At 40.5% G+C, this 23,153-nt stretch overlaps 1 protein-coding gene across 7 annotated transcripts in view; it reads left to right on the forward strand.

Moving 5' to 3' along the window:
• SATB1 (SATB homeobox 1) overlaps window positions 1–23,153 on the forward strand; it is a 157,073-nt gene that overhangs the window by 121,376 nt on the left and 12,544 nt on the right. For all 7 annotated transcript variants that reach the window (XM_066585450.1, XM_066585455.1, XM_066585454.1 and 4 more), the window contains one exon: window positions 2,316–2,471. In XM_066585450.1, the coding sequence (XP_066441547.1) occupies window positions 2,316–2,471 (156 nt within the window). The remainder of the gene's footprint in view (window positions 1–2,315; window positions 2,472–23,153) is intronic.

Here is a 23,153-nt window from a genome sequence, read left to right on the forward strand (position 1 = left end):
AACTGTTGGACAACAGATGCTCGACAGGCCATCCCAATAATCATTCCTGTGCTTTTACACAGGAATGAGCATCACTGACTAAATAGAGGTGTAGTCGTGAATGGTGGCGGAGCGGGATCATTCCAGCCTCAATTCACAGTAAGCAGGCAGTAGTTCATAAGCGAACGATACGTTGCAGAAACTGAACGACAAATGAACGACTTCATTGTTCAGTGAGTTCATGCATTTACACCTAACACTAATCGTTCAGATTCTCGCTGGTTCACAGAAATCGAAATGATAATCGTTCTGTGTAAAAGCACCTTAAGAGAGCTGTAATCCAATTAATCCATTTAATCCAAAAAAATACTCACCTCCCACGGCGTTCTGCGGCGCTGCTGCAGGCTGTCGCTCCCTCCTCGTCGCCAAAAGAGCATTGCTTTCTGGTTGCGGGGCTTGAAATCCCTGCCTCCAGAAAGCTAATGCTGTGATTGGCTAACTCAAGCAGTGTCAGCCAATGAAAGCTGGCGCTGCGTTAGCCAATCACAGCCATTCAATGTCATCATTAAATGGCTGTGATTGGCTGACGCCGCCTGAGTTAGCCAATCACAGCATTAGCTTTCTGGAGGCAGGGATTTCAAGCCCCGCATCCAGAAAGCAATGCTCTGTTGGCGACGAGGAGTGAGCGACAGCCTGCAGCAGCGTCGCAGAACGTCGTGGGAGGTGAGTACTACTTTTTTTTTTTTTTGGACACTGTATACCCGGCGTATAAGATGACTCCTGACTGCAGAGCAGATTTTTCGGGGTTAAAAGGTCGTTTTATACGCTGGACTATGCGGTAGTTACATTTTGGGGCTTATTACTACCCCATTAATTGCATGCATACATCACATAGAATGGTAGAGTTGGAAGGGACCTCCAGGGTCATTGGGTCCAACCCCCTGCTCAGTGCAGGATTCACTACATCATCCCAGACAGATATCTGTCCAGCCTTTGTTTGAAGAATTCCATTGAAGGAGAACTCGCCACATCCTGTGGTAACCTGTTCCACTCATTATACCCCCTCACTGTCTAATATCTAATCTGTGTCTCCTCCCTTTCAGTTTCATCCCATTGCTTCTAGTCTTTCCTTGTACAGATGAGAATAGGGCTGATCCCTCTGCACTGTGACAGCCCTTCAGATATTTGTAGACAGCTATTAAGTCTCCTCTCAGCCTTCTTTTTTGCAAGCTAAACATTCCCAGATCCTTTAGGCCTCATACCCACGCCCGCTGATTTACTCCGCAGTAGTACCGCATTGGTAAACAAAATGCGCCCGCTGGTGATCGCCGAAAAACGTGCATTTTTCCGTGGTCTCCATTAATACTATTTTAATGGAGACCTGCCGCGGCATAAATCCGCGGAAAGAAGAGCATGCCACAATTTATTTCCTGCTGCGGAAATCTACGATAAAATTCCATATGTTGGCATTGGCAGTCAGAAAAGCTATTAGGTTCAGTAGAACCTAATAGCTGCGGAATTCCGCCGTGGGAAATCCAGCCGTGGGCATTAGCCCTTAACCATTCCTCTACAATGATCAACTCATGTACTTGTATACAAAAAGACAAGCATTTCTTTTATGTTCTGAATACTATAAAATTTTGTGTTGAATATTTTATATTAAAGCTAACTTCCTTTAATACAATCCAATGTTGGGTGAGAATCCTGTAACTCCTGACGAAGTTCGCAATCTGTTGCGAAATCTAAATGATATGGATGGGTATTGATATAAGCAAAAGGGCAAGGCTAAGGCATGTTAAACGTAATCTAAATAAAGAGCCATGGAATCTGGGATGCCACTATTGTGCTTTTATCACAGGCATAAATCGTGGTGGTTATGTTGCATGCTGCTCAAGATAAGCCTGTCTTCTCAAAGACAGATGGTTAAATTCTTCCACATTAATTGCCGAATGCTTTCGGTTGTACATTTGCACGGTTCTATGAAAATATCTGGCTCCTTGCCACAAAACTTGCTCGATGACTTTGCTATTGCTCGTTCTCGTCTGACAATGGAGACTGTATTCTTAACCTAGTAAGATGTGAAGTGCGAAAAAATTGCAGAAGGGACTTGAATTTGTCAATAATACAAAACGGTTTTCCGATTTTCATAAAAATAGAGGCGCTACTCCATGCAAAAAATAGGAAAGATAAGATGTTTGGAGGTTTTTGTTCGTTTTCTATTGAAAAATAAGGTATAAGAATAAAATCTTTAAAAAATAATATTTTTACATTTTTTTTCTTTTTTTTTTTACCTAAAACCTGTCAGTAAATATCTTCTCTCTAAATGTATGTTCCAGGTCAAAACAGCAACTATTGCAACCGAGAGAAACGGAAGCCTGGAGAACTGCAACATGAATATTAATGCTTCCATCTATGATGAGATCCAGCAGGAAATGAAAAGAGCTAAAGTATCCCAAGCACTATTTGCAAAGGTTGCAGCTTCCAAAAGCCAGGTACATAATATTCATTTGAAGAAAAAATATTATTCTGTTTTCGGTACAGATTTAAGACGGTCAAATGTTTGAGAGGTGAATTTAGTACGATGTACGCAGGACGGTTCCGAAGTCTTATTGCTCCCCGAGCTTCAAATCTACATCCATTTGCCACAAAAAATAACAGGAGCGCGTATGGGGTTTATTCAGATTGGTTAAAAAAAACTGCATATTTTAGGAACTGTGAGGGATTGTGTCATGATGGCGCTCGCTGGGATTAGGCATCGGTATTGACAGCAAATGGAGTATATCCTTTTAAAGCAGATATTGTGGATTTCAGAAATGCTTACTAAATAGAGATGAGCGAGCGTACTCGGTTCGGGTGTTTTTGCACTCGAGCACCGCTTTTTTCGAGTAACTGACTACTCGGGCGAAAAGATTTGGGGGGCGCAGAGAGGAGTGGGGGGGGGGAGAGAGAGAGCTCCCCCCTGTTCCCCACTGCTACCCCCCGCTCCACCACGCCGCCCCCCGGCATCCCCCGAAGCTTTTCACCCGAGTAGTCAGTTACTCGAAAAAAAGCGGTGCAAAATCGCCCTAAACGAGTACGTTCGCTCATCTCTACTTACTAATCATAATTTATTCTAAAAAGTGCATTGATGTTACAGTTGATTGTTGATGGCTCCTCGCATAACTTTATGCACTACAGAACTTTTTCTAGGCAAGCTATATAGCCCTGTTTATCCTAACCTACTGGTTCATCATTGTATTAGTGCCAGATCTACTGAGAGCATATTTTGGAAAGTATTTGTAAGCCAAAACCAAAAAAATTTTTTTTTACAAAATTGTACAAAACACTCTTGTAAAATATCGATCTAAATACCCTCATTGAATGTAATCTTATGCTTATCCGAGCTGCACAGAAGATACAAGAAGGAATGTTGGTTGCCCCCAGCAGTTCCAATTAAATGAGTGGTGCAAACTAGTGACACCTTCTGCCTTCATTCAGGGACACTCAGGAACCCCATCATTGAGGGTCCCAACAGTCGGATCCCCACCAATCACATGTTTATCCCACAGGGGATAAGTTCCTTTTGTGAGATAACCCCTTTTAAAGAACTTATCCCCTTGGAGATAAGTTTAAAGAACTTCATATGAAGCAGTAACCTACTGCTTTATATTCCCAGGACTATAAATGATTGCATATACTTTGAAACAAGTGTCTTCTGAAATGAGAAAGCACAGCTACATTTCAGTACTAATCATTACTGATATTCATCAGGTGCCCAGAAAGGGTAAAATCACTATATGCACAGTTTGCTGCAGCATTGATTGAGAAGAGCAGCTTCTTGTACAGAATAACTGTGGAAGGGAAGTATAGCACTCCAAAATCCAGTATGGAGTTAAAGGGGTTTGCCAGTGAGACTACTGCTGATGACCTATTGTCAGGATAGGTCATCAATAGCTGAACCGAAGCAGCGGAAGTCTCTGCTCCGACCTCTATGTAGTGGCTGGCGCTTGTAACTGCAGGCACAGCTTGCGTTGATTTCAATGAGAGCATTACCTGCAGTTACAAGCGACGGCCACTACACAGAGGTCGACGTGTAGATTTCCACCGCTTCAGCTCTGCCCTCTGTGTATTTGTGGCATTGACAGTATGCACCGCACCTGCTCAGCTGATCAATGGACCCCAGCCAATCAACTATTGATGACCTATCCTGCATCATCAATGTATTCTCCCTAGAAAACCCCTTTAATCCTTCGTTGATACCTGATCGATACCCATATTTAACCGTCATTTTTCAAAGTACAAAGTGTTTTTGAGCCAAAAATGTTAAAATAATTGTCTCTTTTCATCGCTGCCACCGGTTCGGGCCTTCTAATGACCTATAATGTATAGCAACAGCACTTAATATGAGCCAATCAGCTATTCGCGCCTTTATCCAAGTCTGTAAACAAAGATTTGGTGAAGGACACAACAACGGCAGCAGGAAAACTGACAAAAAAACATTGTCCTTGGAAAAGCCTCTAAGTTGTCACGTATCTTATGACAGTAACTCTACGGTTATGCAAATGTTTACGTTGCTTTCAGGGGTGACATACAGATGTCTAACAATCAACTGTTTTATAAGACCCTAATGGAAATGTACCGCATACTTGTATGAGAATGACTTTGCAGTGAGAATTTATTGCTTTATTATACTTGCTCCTGTTATGTTTGAGCTATTGATATTCCGAGCATTCTGTTAACCTTTTCTCTGCATGTCAATGTTATAGCTATGTTTTCGTACTCAAATCTGAGACTTCTTTTCATAAAATGTACATTCTTCTATGAACTTTGTTGCAAATGACTTGGGAGTTAATGCATCATGTGTATTGTAGAGTGTTGTTATAGGCTCCTCTCTTTTTTACATTTTTGTGATGTATGTTTGGAATAAAGTTTTTAACCTTGTGAAATTTGCAATTGTCTAATTCGAGAGCAATCTGCAATTCTTTATATTACCTGGAACTTTTTGTTTCATACTTATCAGCAATAGCTATCCTTTTTAATCAGATCTTGAAAGTTTCGAAAGTTAAAGGGGTTATCCCACCAAAATTATTTTTTCGCCTATCGACAAAATCAAGAAAATGACCATAGACCAAATCCGTCGGGTGAATGGAGAGGAACTGCGAATACGTTGGTGCTTCTTCAGTCACTGTCTATGGAGATAGCTGAGCACCTGCGTTCTGCTATATCCATAAGTTATTTACACACGGGCGAGGGCGATATTGGGCCAAGAAACTCCGCCTGATATCACGCTAACCAATGTGGGTGTTCACGGCGATGTGAGGCGTCTTTATGGCAAAGACGCCTGCCATCACTTCTATGATGTGGTGTGGGAATACATCGCTCATGTGTATGACCCCATTCAGAAGAATGGGATTCACATTCGTGCAAGATTTGTGTGTCTCGCAGGGCACAAATCTCGTGCAAGTTTCTAGGCCGTGTGAAACTGGCCTTAGACTGATAAAAGTGAGTAGAGCAGTGATCAAACATGCGCTCCATTTCCCCAGCGGACTCTGAGCAACCCATTCTCACAATCCCTTGGGGTCCCAGTTGTTGAACCTGTCATAAATCATTTATCACCCATCCTGTGCTAAAAGAATTGTGACCGAAGAATATTAGATAACATACTAAGACAAACAAGGACTAGATTTATTGAGCAATATGGAGCTCTGGTCTGCATGCAAACCACTTTCTTTCATTCCTTAAAGGGGTCCTGTCATTAAGAAAAATAAAGAAATCAAACTTGCCCGTTCCTCCCCCGTCAGTCTACTTACAGCACCTTCTCCCTGCCGATCTTCTCCTGTCTCCTGCAGTTCCCCAGGTCACCTCACCTCCTGACGAAGCATCCATTAGCTGCACTCTTCTTCCTGCAGGGCAATGTACACTACGTCACTATTGACATAGTGCTCACTGCCTATAGCGCTCACTGCCTAGCAATAACTGCTGGATTCTATGTCGGGCTAATGCCAAGACGCTGTCTCACCACGAGAGTTCCCATACTAACGTCGCCAGACAATCCGCCTGTGTTTCTGGACTATAAGACGGCCGCACTGCAGGTGCGGACGACTCTCTGTACCGGCTGGAAAATAGAACACATGGCTGGCAATGGAGTCGGTCATGCAGAGATATGTCCGCACGCGGTGCGGCCGTCTTATCGTCCAGAAACACGGGCGGATTGGCGCCTGTCTGACTGAGCCTGAAGAGGATCCAGCCGAGGTTACTTGAGGACCTTAGGAGCCAGGAGAAGATCGGTGAGTAGAAGATGCAGTAAGAAGACTGCTTGGGTAGGAATAGGTAAGCATTGATTATTTTATTATATTTTTTTTAAATGACAAAAGCCCTTTAAAGTGCCACTCCAGCCAAAACACATTTTCCATCCCTATTCCCCTGACCTGATTGTCTATCACGGTATGGACATCTCCTATGAATATTGCAGTCACTTCCAGCAGTGCAGCCTCCTGTCTGATACTTATCAGGCCCCATCTTGATGTTGAAATGTATCCCCGCTTTCTCTTAAGGCCCATTTGCATGCAACAATTATCGCTCAAAATTTGTTCAAACTATGTCTTTTGAGCTATAATTGTTGCGTGTAAATGCTATCATTGTTAGCTTTTCGTCGGAATGATAATTTTTAGTTCAGCATAATAGCTGATATCAGGGACCGCACGCTGTGATTCTCCACGGGAGCACTGATAACATTGTATTCAGCTGCAGTCCTTTGGCAGAACAATGGAGCTGTATGCAGATAACAGACCACCCACTGTTATCTGCATACAATTAAAGGAGGCTTATTTGCACACAAACAAAGCTGATATGCTACTAATAGGTGTTAGTGCCCATTGGTAGCTATGCAAAATGATCGCTCAAAACTGTCACCCAGACTGTCTTTGAAGCGAATTTTGAGCCATCATCTTTGCGTGTAAATTGGGCCTTACACTATTCTGTGCTATCAATCCCATGATGCATCAGCACATCACATGAAAAGCTAGAGCCTGTACCATCTCTGCCTGCTGGGGTGGGGACTAAGCCATTACCATCTGTATTCACCTACATAAGCTACAGATCATAAGTTTGCAGTCAGGAGGCAGAATTATCGACTCCTCCATTTTAACTGTGTGACAGGAGTCTGTAATCATCAGCAATAATTGTGATGGGATTTTCTGCATCCCCCTCTATCAGCAATAATTGTGATGGGATTTTCTGCATCCCCCTCTAAAGAGCTTGTATGGAAGAGTCCTTCACGCAGGAATTATGTTGACTGAAAAACTGACTAATATTAGAACACAAAAACCCAATTAAATCTCAGTTAGTCAGAATTGAGATCACATGACCATCTGAGGAGATATAAGAAAAAGGTTTGGTAGCGTGTAGCCAGTAGAGTAGAGTGTGATTGTTCTCAGTGAGATAAACCAAGTAATCCTGCAGATATGATACCTTTTAATGGCTAACAAAAATACATGATGTTACAGCGAGCTTTCAGGATATCGAGCCTTCGTCAATAGCCTGACGAAGAATCGATATCCCGAAAGCTCGCTATAACATCATGTATTTTTGTTAGCCAATAAAAGGTATCATATCTGCAGGATTACTTGGTTTATCTCACTGAGAACAATCACATCTGAGGAGAAGGACTCCAGCAGTTTCAGACAGAAAGGAATACCTAACCAAGGTATTAACAGCCAACCTGTATATACTTAAGGAATGGTAACGTAATGAGTGAGTGGGTTTTTAAAGGGTTTATTCCACCAGACGCATTTATCATCTATCGTGTGGAGAGGCGATAAGTGATTTTGGTGGATTTACCAACCTACCCTGTTTCCCTGAAAATAAGACATACCATGCAAATAAGACATAGTATGAATTTTCCAGAATTTTTGAGGCTGAAAAATGATTTTTCAGGCTTTTTGAGGATGCTTGAAATGTAAGCCCTACTCCAAAATTAGGCCCTGCTAACAGTTAATTAAAAAAGCCAATTTAAATAGTGTCCAGGCAGCTATTTATGTAAAAAAGTTAAACCTTTTTGAACAAAAATTAATATTGGACACTGTCTTATTTTCGGGGAAACACGGTAGAGACTGAAGGCTACCAAGATAATTTGATCAATAAGGTACCGTAGATAATGATTTCCTTCCCAGCCATTGCTGTGGTTATCCTCACAACATTTCAAAAATTAGATTAATTGATTTTTTTCCCCATAAAAATGGTCATTAGAAGGACTTCTTCATATGTAAATTGTAATTAGGCCGATTACCCTGGATATTAGTGTTTCCCACATAGGAAAAAAATCATTCCTATTACAAAAAATATACCTTTTATATTACTCACCATTTTAAAGATTTCTACTTAAGGCCGCTCTCACACCGGCATATCGACACACTACCAATAGCCCATTGATTTGTATTGGCCTACTCACACCAGCGTGTTATTTGATGCGCATATTACTTACACACAAAAAAAAAAATGGATGTTCTATCTTGGCATACACGCCAAAAAAGTGCATGGGTACTTGTTGCGTGCCCATGAGAGAGATTCGCGTGTGGCACACCCGGCCGTGTGAAATGCATGTGAGCCTCAATTTGTAAGATGTTGTGTTTTTGTGTTTTCACAATGTGCTCGGTGGCGCACCCCCTTGTTTCCAACTTGATCAGATGTGTGCGCCTCCGTCTTATCCTGGTTGAGCGATCCTTGCGCAGACGACAACAGAAAGGGTTAGGTAGCAGTAGGAAATTTCTCGGCGCATCGGTTACCTGCTTCTTGGATTTTGTCCAGCCCGGCTAAAGAGAGATTTATTTTTATCCATGTGAAGTAACACTGAAATATCACTGTTATGAGAGGAATGCGTCATAATGCCAGTTTTCAAAAATGAACATAAAATGACCGAAAAATAAAAATAAAAGAAAATGTATTTTGGAATCCTGCATTGAGCAGGGGGTTGGACCCGATGACCCTAGAGGTCCCTTCCAACTCTACCATTCCAGATTCTATTTTTATTTTTCGGATTGTCATTGCGATTGGATGATTGCTTTTGAAGCAGATAAAAGTCTTGTATTGTCAGAGCTTTGTACTGGACTATGTTGGGGTGAAGTAATCCCGGTAATATGCTACGGCAACACTACACACATCATAACCCTATGGGGCATTGAAGTACTTGGGTATGTTGTAGGCAGAGGTTGTGACTTGAATGACTGGCATGATGCATGAGCTTCTACCCTTATTACCTATCTGAAGTCAGACCTGACACATGACACATGATGTCTTATTTAAATTCATATAGCATATGCTTAGTTTGCTTTCAGGTAATTTATTTATTATGAGTAAGCTGGGTACTCATTTTACCGACCTCGGAAGGATTGAAGGCTGAGTCAACCTTGAGCTGGCTTACCTGAACCCTGTGGGGATTTGAACTCACAGCCTTTAGGTCATGCTTATCACTGCATACTGCTGCCCTAACACTCTGCACCACATGAGGTGTCTTGTGTTATCAAAAATAACACTTGATATTGGGTTATATCCCCATTGGGGCTTATAGTTTAAGTTCACCTACTAGGCCGGGATCTCACGGGCAGATTTGTATTGCAGATTGCACAATTACCGTCCGCGCGGATGATCCATGGTAAAATGCAGGCTTTGAAAGGCATGCATTTTCGCTTTTTCGTTCACACTCGCAGATAAGAATTGCGTATTCCTCGAGCGGAAGAAAAAAGCATAGCATGCTCTATTTTGCCATGGACCTCCATTGATGTCAATGGAGGCCAGCTGGCCCACAGCCCATATGCAATTAACATTTCGTATGGGCTGCGATTACCCGCACTTTCGCTAAGCAACAGCATGGAAAATACAGAAAAGAAGAACTGTACTGCGCATGACAGCCTGCAAGCCTCCGTGGTCATCCGCCGTACAGTTATAGGAGGGACTGGCCGGGGGCACAGACAGATTCTGCTGCAGAATTCGACCCGCTTGTGTCAGCGTGGCCTTAATATTTTTTTGGAATGTGGGAGGAAACTCATGCAAATTCCATGCAGTTTGTTGTTCTCGGTTGATTTCAACCCAGCACAGCAAAACAAGAACTACTTATCCGCCATGCTAAAAAGAAAAACAGTGAATGTAGTCTGTTTCTCAGGAGTAAAAAGAACACTTGATGACATGGCAGAAAACTATACTATGAACCAAGAGTGTCCAACCTGCGAGCCAGAATGGCTATGAATGAGGCCCATGGGGGCAGATTGGCCATTTACTGCACTGGGCCAGCTGCTGCGCTTCATTATACACAGGGACGGTCGCTGTCAGTGAGAACTACATGTGGCCGGCTCTGTGTATAAGAACCGCAGTGACCCGTCTGCCAAGCTACTACTGTGTGTAACTGTAAAGGAACAAAGTATGGAGACATTGGCACGCAAGGGGTAGCAGTTTGGGGTGGGCACTTACAGCTCAGCTGCTGTTGTTGCTACTCAAAGTTGTTAAGAAAGTTGCTGTGCAGAAGAGAGGCAATAGGCATTGGTCCAGTGCTTAGTAGTCCTGCCTCAAGCCCATGCTGATCACTTGACAAGCTGCTGGCCTGGAGGCGTTAGGACGTACAAAGCGGTGAGCCGCCTGGCGCTGTTGTTAGCTCCGCCTCTTCTTCCCCTTCCCTAATCCTCACTTGGGCTGCTGCAAGGCGGGGCACTGGCCCCCAGTACTATGACTGAGTCTGTGTGAGTTAACGAGCGGGTGGCTAAGTGCAGACAGTTGTTAGTAGACTAGCCAGGTCCGCCACCCCAGCTGCATTAATTTAGAAATTATCTGTTCAGTGTTGCCTTCCTGTGTGTCTCAGGTGGATATTAACCCTTTCCAATCCAATTTCCCTGCCACCCGCACAGTCCCCAGCTCTTATTTATTTTGGGTGGAAAGCGCATTGTGGATTCTTTGGCAGTATTCAACAGAAACACATAAAAATGAACTGTCATAATGATTTTATTAGCAATGTTTTTAAAATTAAACATGAGTTAGAAGTGTTTCACATCGGGAAGATCATTTGTAATAATCCTGTAAATATATATATATGAATATAACATACATTTATATAATAAGACTATTTCTAATTTCTCTCCTGATAGATGTATATGAGTCTTATTATGTCAATTTAAAATGAATCGAGTATGTAGGAGGTTGTTCTGCATATGTATGTTACAGTATGCAGGACAGTTATCCAATGTTGGAGGTTCTGCATATGTATATTACAGTATGCAGGACAGCTCTCCGATGTTGGAGGTTGTTCTGTATATGTTTATCATAATGTATGCAGGACAGCTTTCCGATGTCAGAGGTTGTTCTGCATATATCTATTACAGTATGCAGGACAGCTCTCCGATGTCAGAGGTTGTTCTGCATATGTATATCACAGTATGCAGGACAGCTCTCCGATGTCGGAGGTTGTTCTGCATATGTATATCACAGTATGCAGGACAGCTCTCCGATGTCAGAGGTTGTTCTGCATATGTATATTACAGTATGCAGGACAGTTATCCAATGTTGGAGGTTCTGCATATGTATATTACAATATGCAGGACAGCTCTCCGATGTTGGAGGTTGTTCTGCATATCTTTATCATAATGTATGCAGGACAGCTTTCCGATGTCAGAGGTTGCTCTGCATATATCTATTACAGTATGCAGGACAGCTCTCCGATGTCTGCAATATGCATATGCAGAACAGCGTCTGACATCAGAGAGCTGACCTGCATAGTGTTGGAAAGGTGTCGGACCTCGAATCACAACTGTGCAGGGAAATCCAAATGTTGACAAGGTTCAACACTGAATTGGAAAGGATTATTTGATTATTTACATGGTGGAATTTTCAATTGTGCAAATTGCGTCTCTAAAAACTATGGCAAAATCCGTGGCTTTCTGCCGCAGTTTTTGCAGTGGATTCGCATACGGATTTTGCCCTGTCAAAGCATGCTTAGAAGCTATTTTATTATCTGGAGATGAAGAAACTTCTTCTCTTGCTCCTCAGATCTCGCTCATGCCTATAAACTAACACTGCCACCAGGTTTTTTTTGTCCAGTTTCAGCAACCATAACTACAATAGGCAAACCACATGCGGAGCTGGGAAACAGACCTGAATTTAGGGTCTCAGCCAAGTAGGGGTCCCAGATCTGGACCTCTACTTCTTAGGGCCACCTCAATACTTTAAATGCTAGAAACAAACTCTATGGTGTTGATAACTGTGAAACTACAGTAGCCCGGATTGCCAAGGTGTTCCCAGTTATTTGCCAAGTTGCTTTAGGGAATGTCAGATCCTACAATTTTCAATTCAGCTACATTGTATCATCCTCACTCTAACAGATCTACATGGGTGAGCAAGGTGTGAGAACCTCGGGACTGATGTTACGCTTGCACAATTGTGAGTTTCTACGGGAATGTGATGCTATTTGCGAGATCGCTGAACATGTGATTTTCATGTGCGTAAAAAATCACATGTATTTTCAATGCAAAAAAAATGCATTACATTCACAGGGGCATGCGAGTACGATTTTCCTTTTTTTTCACCCATTGGAAATAATACGCAAGATTTCTAAGGATTGGCCTACAAATAGAACATGCTGTGATTTTTTTTTTATCTCGCTGCATCGCTGCGAGAGCAAAATCGCCTTATTTTAACATATTTTTACACAACTATTGCAAATAACTTGAAATGCACCAAACTTGCCCAGGAAACTCGTCCGTGTGAAAGTACTCTTGTAGTTAAGGGTCTCTGGGGTACTTTTCCTAAAGTGCCGTTTTCCTATATTCTAAAATATACTCATACCCTTATATCCATCATTCTTCTTGGCCACCAAGTAGATGTCATATCAGCTTTAACATTAAAAAAAGTCATCTCTTGCCTTCTGAAGTCAAAAGGTAGATGAGGAACAAAAAAGTTCCCAATTATTTTATTGGATAATCTCTAATTCACCTTAGACTGGACTGGAGGTGTTCCCTCTCTTCATGTAATCAGCTCACTTGTTTCCAGCCCTCCAGGTCCCTAACATTAAGGCAGCAGCAATGCAGTCCTAAGCTCTTGCTCACGACCTGAAGGTTGCAAGTTCTATCCCCGTTTGGTTCAGGTAGCCAGCTCAAGGTTGACTCAGCCTTCCATCCTTCGAAGGTCGGTAAAATGAGTACCCAGCTTGGTGGGGGTAATAAATAAATTACTTGAAAGCGCAGCGGAATAAGTTGGCGCTATACAAATAACAAGATTTTTTTTCTTTTTGTCTCTTGCCTCCTATATAGTCTTTTCCAAATTTAGCAAAGAAGTTCTCACCAGTATCCATCGTACGCATAACCATCACCATCCCATTTTGCTATCCCCATTGATTGCATCCCTTGCATTTAAATACTCATAGGGGTTACCTTGGTGCAAGCTGTGTTATACACTTTATACTTGTATGTCTGTGACATATACGTTAAACTGATGCCATACAATGACATCTGTTATCTTTAAGGAGTAGTCTGCGCTCTTATCAACTTCCTCTACATAGGTCATCAGTAGTTGATGGATGGGGTCCACAGCTTATTGTCCGGCCCACTATCCATTGCAGCAGGCTGGACATTGTCATCAGCCGACATGTAGGAAGAGGAGAGCCATACTGCTATTCCACTTCCTGCTCTTGTTACTGACATACTGTCCTGAGCAGGAAGTGGAATAGTAGTGCTGTGCTCCCATTGATTTTATTGGGAGTGAAGCCAGCGCTCCCACTTCCTCCACTTTCCAGTGAGTGGTGGACCTCCTGTCCGTCAACTACTGGTGACCTATCCAGAGGACACAGTGCATATAAAAAGTCTGCACACCCCTGTTAAAATGTCAGGTTTTTGTCCTGTTAAAAAAAATCTGACAAAGATAAGTCATTTCAGATTTATTTCCAATTTCAATGTGACCCGTTATCTGTACAATTCCATTGAAAAACAAACTGAAATGTTTTAGGGTAGAAAAAATAAAATAATGTGGTTGCATAAATATTCACACCCTAAAAATAATACTTTGTTGATCTAACCTTTGACTTTATGACCAACATTCAGTCTTTTTGGGTAGGGGTCTATCAGCATGGCACATCTTGACTTGGCAATTGTTGCCCACTCTTTCTTGCAAAAGCGCTCCACATCTGTCAGACTCGAAGGCATCTCGGTTGTACCTCTCTCTTCAGGTCAACCCACAGATCTTCAATGGGATTCAGGTGTGGGCCATTCCAAAACTTTGGTCTACGTCTGGTGAAGCCATTCTTTTGTCTATTTGGAGGTAGGTTTTAGCTTATTATTGTGCTGAAAAGTGAAATTCCTCTTCATCTTCAGCTTTTTTTTTAGCAGAGATCTGGAGGTTTTGTGCCAAAATGTACTGATATTTGGGACTGTTCATAATTACCTCCACCTTGACTAAAACCCCAGTTCCTGCAGCAAAAAAATAGCCCCAAAGCATAATGCTGCCTCCACCATCTTCACTGCAGGTTGGTGGTCTTTTAGTGATGTGCAGTGTTGGCTTTGTGCCAAATAGACCTTTGGTAATCATAGCCAAAAAGTTCAACCTTGGTCTCATCAGACCATAACACATTCCCCCACATACATTTCACAGATTATATTTAAGTTTAAGCAAAACATAATCAGACTTGGATGTTTTTCTTGGTTAGAAAAGGCTTCCATCTTGCCTCCCTATCCAGACATATGAAGAATATGGGAGATGGTTGTCACATACACTACACAACCAGTACTTGTCAGAAACTCCTGCAGCTCCTTTAATGTTGCTATAGGCCTCTTGGCAGCCTCCCGAACCACTTTGCTTCTTGTCTTTTCATCATTTTTTGAGGGACCTCCAGTTCTTGTTAATGTCCCTATTGTGCCAAATTTAATCCACTTCTTGATAACAGTCTTCACCGTGTTCAATGGCACTGTGCCTTGGAAATGTTTTAGTTCCCTTCTCCTGACTGATACCTTTCCACAATCAGATCCCTTTGATGTGTTGTAAGCGCTTTACGGCTTTTACTGAAAAATGCAACTAAGAAAATGTCAGGAAATCCTTCTAGAAGAACTGAACTTCATATGGGGGAAATCAGAATCCCTGTAAATAATGGCAGCGGTGTACTAACTACTAAGTAATATGAGTTTAAACGTGATTGGCTAATTCTGAACACAACCACACCCCCAAATATAAGAGGGTGTTCACACTTATGTAACCACATTATTTTATTTTTCCTCCCTAAATGATTTCAATTAGTTTTTCAATAAAATTGTACAGATAACGGGTCACGTTGAAGGTGGAAATCTGAAATTATTCATCTTAGTCGGAAATTTTATTATGACAAAAACATGGCATTTTACGGGGTGTGTAGACTTTTTATAGCCAATGTAGGTCATCAGGTGAAAAGAGCTCAGGCTGCCTCTTTAATACATACTGTCTTTGACTAGATACCGTTGAATGGACTAGCGTGGTCTTAACTATTCAAAGGCCAAAAGGCTAATGTAACCACGTGGACACGTTTAGCCTGTACTTAGGTAGCATTCCTGGGTGGCAAAATCTATACTGCACATGTGCGCCGGCCGGACCATCTGCAGTACAGATTAAGGCGATTCCAGATAGATACGCAGGGTCACTGGTTGGGCACAGAGTCGGATTCCACATGCAGAAACTGACCTGTTCGTGTGCAGGTGGCCTCAGTTGTGAATTTTGGTCAACACGTTTTGCCTTTTAGTTGTCTAAAAAAAAATCCTATTTACAGAAAATGTAGAAAAATTTGCCATTTTCAAACTTTTCCACTTGTAAGATGAAGACAACAATTACCATATGTGTGCTGTACGTTAGCACCATTTTGAAAACGTCCTTTTATTTACTTTGGACATTAGAAAGTGTATAATTACAGCTGCAATTTTTCTAATTTTGATAAAAATTTCATAAATCTATTTTTAAGGGACTATGAAGTGATATTAAGATGCCTACATATTAGAAACCCCCATAAATCACCCCACTCCTTGTTCTTCATACGGGATAAATAGCATAACCATTTTATAGTACTGATCGTTACAAAAACATCAATACCAAATTTGTGTGTTGGTTTTTTTTTAATTGGTATTTTTCCCAAAATTGCATTTTATTAGAAAAATTGTGCATTTTTTGAGGGGGAGGTTGCGTGTAAAAACAATTTTTTATATCTTTTTTTTTACCACATTTGTTCGTCCCTCAAAGGGACTTGAAGATGCAGTCATTTGGTCACTTAAATAATACACTCAGAAGCCACTATAGATGGGAGACCCGGAAGTCACGATCTGACCTCAGGTTGCCATGGCAACCATCAGCACCCTGTGATGTCATCCTTCAGACAACAGCAGCTAAATGGTTAAATTAACTGGATTGTAGCTGAGCTCCCTTTAGTGATTGCAGCCGGGCCGTGCGTTACAGTCGCAATCCTGCTCTTGATTAGCTACTGCCTGCTGCACCATACATGTATGGTGCGTGTCATGAAGGGGTTGAATAGGCACTGTACTTTCAGCAAACTTTGCATAAATCAAAAGTACAAGTGAATATAAAAAAACTTTGTCATATATCTTATCGAAGAAAAATCCATCTTTCTCTACTTATGAAACACTTTCTTCGCCTGCTTCCTGCACTGATTACCAATACTGTAAAATCCATCTTGCAAGACAAAATAGATTATCACGTCACTTAGGGATGTCGTTACATGCTTCCTATAGAAATTGTGCAGAAAGACAAAGATTTCCCGCTGCTGACTCTAGTAAGTGTTTTATCTCACTCCAGTACTGCTGTATAATGTCTTTCATGCTGCTGCTTTGGAGTGTGTGAGATATAGAGTAGAAGATAACCTGCTCTCCTATGTGTGTAGTGCATAGGAGACCTGATAGAAGCAGCTCAGGGAGAACTGGAGCATGCCGAAGGGAAACTGGGGAAAAAGTCCTTATACATATCACATAATGGCTAGAAACAGTGCTACACCACACGACTGTACTCTGAAAAGTCATTGCATAGACAGCATTTAGGGTCCATAATAACCTCTGTGGCTTTTCAGATGAACTATTCTCTTCATGTCCATGGAGATCGGACAGCACACAAACGGGTGTCCGATGTGAATTGCTCAGGTGCAAAATGCATACGGCTGTGTAAATTCGGCTCCATGTTGAAACAAATGGGTGTCAGCAAGGAAGACTATAATTCGGAAAGTACATTGCAAATTGCATACATAACTTTGACGAAATCCAGTTGAGGCACTATTCACATCTGACTTAGGGCTCCCACCCACTGGCGATATTTTCTTTCTTGCGCTGCGAGAGCACGAGAAAACTCTCGCATCGCAGTGCAAGAAAGAGGCCGGCCGACAGCAGCGCTAGCCCCATTGAAAGCATAGGGAGAATGCCGCGGACTTCTGCCACAGCTGTGGCAGAAGTCCGCGGCATTGTATTCCATTGCTTTCAATGGGATCGGCACTGCTGCCGATCGCATTGAAATCAATGCTTTCTGCCAAGCCCTGCAGAATGATTTTTGGGGGAGGGCTTGAAATACAAGCCCTTCCCTGATAATCATCAATAAGTGTGTAAAAAATTTTTTTTTAAATATTACTCACCTCTCCTGCGCTCAGCCGCGTCCTCCTGCTTGCTCCCTGACACTGCTGTTAAGCTCTTTCAGCAGTCGGGGATTTAAAAATCCCCGCCTCCATAAAGGGCTGTGCACATTGGCTGAGGGCTCAGCCAATAGCAGCTACTGCTAAGCTATTGGCTGAGCACTCAGCCAATCACACATAGCCCTTAGCTATTCATGAGTCCTAGGGTGATGTAACATTGTGACGTTTTCTTGGGAGACTGTTTTTGCCGGGTGGTTTGCCATTGCCTTTCCTAATTATCTTTACCCCCAGTAGGCTGGGTACTCATTTTACCGACCTCGGAAGGATGGATTGTAGACAGATCTGTTAAAAACTGAAACCCAGGAACAGATGTGAACAGAGTCTAAATCAACCTTGCAGTACTTTTTCTCCACAATACACTAAATCATCCATTTCCAGTAGGGTCCTCCATGCCTTCCCCTAGCTCGTAACCACGCTGTTATTTAGAGTAACTGTCATGAACTTTAGTATGAAAATGGTATGGTAGCCTAATGCAAGCGAAAACCTTGACTCTGTGGTCAACCTTTATGAAACAAATACAAAAGAGGAGTGCAACCAATTAGATTTCGGTTCTCAAACCTGATTGGCTGCTATGAGTCACCGCTCCACTTCCCCTGCACTAGTTTTGATAAATGTCCTCCATTGTGTATACAGTACGTGTGTATCAACATATACACACACAAACAAATGGGCATGTAAACAGTTGAATCTCAAATGCATCCCTACCCCTTAATCAGCTTGAAAGTGGTAATTTCGACAACGTGTTTCTTTTATTGTTGGGCTCTAAACATTAAGTGCTATTTAAACATTAAGCCAAGTTGTTTATATTGGTTCACTGCTCAGCATGTCATACATCAGGCCACTGTCAGCTCTCATGAAGTGTAAAATTCTGTCATGAATCATGGCTTGTATATCAGAAATTACTGTAATTTTGATTGAAAATTATAGGGCTTTTGAAATGTTTCTAATTGTGATAGAATATTTTGTTTATCTGGCAACCTGAATTCTCTTTGTAGATGTCTTTATTCACGTGTAAAAAATACATATTAGATGTTTAGCTTTTGTGTGTGCTGGGCTGTTTTTGAAGCTCAATTTAAAATGGCCAAACATTTATTAATTATTTTGCTCTTGTTTTGTTACTATACCGAAATACGGGGACAAATGCGTGTTTTAACAAAAGTTTGGATGCCTTTTCAAGTCCAGCTGTTACAACTGCACATAGTCAAGCTAATGTAACAGAGCCGATAAGTGTATTGTATGTGTGTGTTTAGATATTGTATATAGCCATGTATGGTAGAATCTATCTATCATCTCATATCTATCTATCTATCTATCTATCTATCATCTCATATCTATCTATCTCATATCTATCATCTCATATCTATCTATCTCATATCTATCATCTCATATCTATCTATCTATCTCATCTCATCTATGTTATGTTTGTCTATCTATGTTATGTCTGTCAATCTATCTCATATCTATATCTATCTATCTCATATCTCTCTCTCTCATATCTATCTATCTATCTATCTCATCTATGTATCTATGATATGTCTATCTATCTCATATCTATATCTATCTATCTTATGTCTGTCTATCTATGTTATGTCTGTCAATCTATCTCATATCTATATCTATCTATCTCATATCTCTCTCTCTCATATCTATCTATCTATCTCATATCTATATCTATCTATCTCATATCTCTCTCATATCTATCTATCTATCTCATCTATGTATCTATGATATGTCTATCTATCTCATATCTATATCTATCTATCTTATGTCTCTCTATCTATGTTATGTCTGTCAATCTATCTCATATCTATATCTATCTATCTCATATCTCTCTCTCATATCTATCTATCTATCTATCTATCTATCTCATCTATCTATGTATCTATGTTATGTCTATCTATCTCATATCTATATCTATCTATCTTATGTCTCTCTATCTATCTTATGTCTGTCAATCTATCTCATATCTATATCTATCTATCTCATATCTCTCTCTCATATCTATCTATCTATCTATCTATCTATCTATCTATCTATCTATCTATCTCATCTATCTATGTATCTATGTTATGTCTATCTATCTCATATCTATATCTATCTATCTTATGTCTCTCTATCTATGTTATGTCTGTCAATCTATCTCATATCTATCTATCTATCTATCTATCTCATATCTCTCTATCTATCTATCTCATATCTATCTATCTATCTATCTATCTCATATCTATCTATCTATCTTATGTCTGTCTATCTATCTTATGTCTGTCAATCTATCTCATACCTATCTATCTCATATCTATCTATCTATCTCATATCTATCTATCTCATATCTATCTATCTATCTTATGTCTGTCTATCTATCTTATGTCTGTCAATCTATCTCATATCTATCTATCTATCTATCTCATATCTATCTATCTATCTATCTCATATCTATCTATCTATCTATCTATCTTATGTCTGTCTATCTATGTTGTGCCTGTCAATCTATCTCATATCTATCTATCTATCTCATACCTATCTATGTTATCTCTATCTATATCATATCTTTCTATCTACCCATTTCATATCTATCTATCTATCTATCTATCTATCTATTTCTCTCATATTTATTTATCTCATATCTATTGGTCGGTCTATCTATCTATCTATCTATCTATCTATCTTATATCTATCTATGTTATCTCTCTGTCTCTTATCTTTCTATCTACCCATTTTATTTCTATCTATCTATCTCATATTTATTTATCTCATATCTATCGGTCGGTCTATCTATCTATCTATCTATCTATCTATCTATCTCTCAGTCATATCCCTAATATCTGTCTACATTGTTCTCTGCAGTCAATCTATTATGCAGGGTGAGTTCTGTTGCCTACAACCACTTTACTTCCTGTTTTATTACATGAAGCTGCAAATACTGAAGTATTCTTCCCTACATTGGCTTGTTTTAGCTCATTCTGTAATCGTGAGAAGGCAGCACAAGAAATCATAACCTATAAAAGTGTATGCTGTGATAAGTGTAATTTCACACAGAATAAGGCCGGCCATACATAGTAGATTTTGATCTGTCCAATCCACCTACTATCTAATATGTGTAGTGGCCTCCTAATGCTCCATCAATGGAAGATTTCCAGGGAGATGAGTATCGGGTAGTTGAATTTCCCCTATTCAGTCCTTTTGTTCTCAGGGAGATAAGCCATTTTAGCAACAATTTTTTTTGTCTCTGCATAAAGAACACATACATATGTGTATGAGCAGGCTAAGTCAAGGTAAAATTAAACTTATCAAGTCCTCTTGTATTATATATTGTCTGTCTCATGTCTCCATGGTAGTATACGGCTATGAATACACTTGTATTGGATAACGTTCCATCGGATTTGATGGCAAGAATACAGCACTTTGCAGCCCTATTCTTGCTGTAAAAAAAAGAAAAACCCCGTGGGGCACCACAGACATCCATTATTATGAACAGAAACTGTTGATATGTCAACAGAGCCTTGGACATATTTGTAATAATGTATAAAGTCAAAAAATTATCTTAAAAGGGTTATCCAACAAAACACATCAACTATACAACATATAGGTGATATAGTCATATGTATGAACACTGGAGGTGCAACAACTAGTACTCCTAGGGATCATGAGCTCAGTGCACTCCAGGTCCCCCTAGTGAAAGGAGCAGCAGTGCGTATGCATGACCACTGCTCACCACACTTTTGGGAAACTGAGGGAGTTTGCTGATCGCATCTCTCAGCTATTTTTGTAGACCGTGAATGGAAACATGTTCATGCATATGCACTTCCAATCCATTCACGAAGGAGACTTAGGGTGCACCATACTTGGGATCCTTGCAGTTGCCAACGTTTGGCCCACCAGCGCCAATACCTTCATCCTGTGGACAGGTGATGTTTTTGATGGGTTAACCATTTTAAAGTAGAGCACTGTTCAGACATTTTTGAGCAGAAGCTTGGCTTCTTTCTCTTTTGGGGCGGCACTGAAACTTTTTTCATGGAAGTCGGATGTAAGTCAAATTAATGATAGTGTCATATAGCGCCACAACCCATTCCTGATACATCAGCCTCATGGCATAGCATAGGGGATATAGCGCATCTAGTTCAACTATGTAAAGTTCTGTAACAATGTCTATATGTCCCAATTTTAAATATCAATGTGGCCATTTTGGGTGGAATTCCCCAAAACAAGCTGTCTCAGAACAAGCAGGGGTCCTCCTGTATCAGTTTCATAGATTTGTTGCCAGTGAATCAGTATCTGTGATATATTCCTAACGTGTTATACAGTAGCCTGTCATACGTGCTTTGGCAGAAATCACTGCTGTAGTGACTTGATACATATGTCACAAGTCATTTATTATGGAGAAGGGAAATGTTGCTATTTGGGGGTGGCATAATAAATTGAGAAATATGTAACATAATGTAGTGAACACTATTTTTCTAATATACCTGCCTTGTTTTGCTATTGTAGACGATTTGCTACATGTTCTCCAAGCTATAAGTATTTTAGTCATATATATATATATATATATATATATATATATATATATATATATATATATATATATATATATATATATATTAAAATACAAGGACCCTATGGTTTTCTCAGCCATATATGCATGGTACAATACTTATTAAACTACACTATAATATACATTTTTATTGTTTTGAGCTATAGAATGTCATATTGACAAGTGACAAGACAATCCGTGTTCTTTCTATACTATATGTGAGATCGTCGTAATATAAAACCAGGACCAGTTAATTCCCTGTGCATTTACATACATCTGCACTCTCGTTTGACGCTTCATCCATTCAATTAACAGTGCATTTTGTTGTACGTACTATTCCTCTAACAATCAACTCTCAGTATTTCTTTAGTTCCCTTAATTCAGTAAATCAGATCATAGGCAGCATGCTGTCATATAATAAGGTGTCTGATCCTTATTACCAGTTTGTTGATGCACAGACTCCTTCAAATTGACCATTGCAACACATGGTTTCCCCTGAAACTAGCTGTGATAATTAGCGTGACTCTAATGAGACAGAATGTCACTGATCTTGTGCTGAACTGTCGAGTATCAGCGCTACGGATGGGAGCTGTCAAAGGCTGCCATCTGTGACGAAGCTTGGCATATCCCAGTTACACTACAGACTCTGGAGCATGCTCTCTACCTTTATGTCGGGATTGTTTTACACTATAGAAATGATTCTGCATTTTGTTCCTTGCCGTATTGTGCACTGCATACTTAAATAGGAAGCAAGCGCTGAACGCAACTATTTTTTTTTGCCTTTCCGGGTAGATTGGCTATGTGAATAGATGCTGCTTACTATATTATGGCAGTTATTGCTCTGTGATGATGATGTTTGCAGAAATAATTGCTGAATTTTCTGATAACCTAAATTGTTCTAGTCAGTATTGTGCTTCAACACTGCACTTTTGTATGATTTTTTTTTTAATACTTTGGGATAAGGGTTTTTAAAGGACTTGTCTGATTACTGGACAA

This window comes from Eleutherodactylus coqui, chromosome 12, assembly GCF_035609145.1.
Source record: "Eleutherodactylus coqui strain aEleCoq1 chromosome 12, aEleCoq1.hap1, whole genome shotgun sequence".
NCBI lineage: Eukaryota > Metazoa > Chordata > Amphibia > Anura > Eleutherodactylidae > Eleutherodactylus > Eleutherodactylus coqui.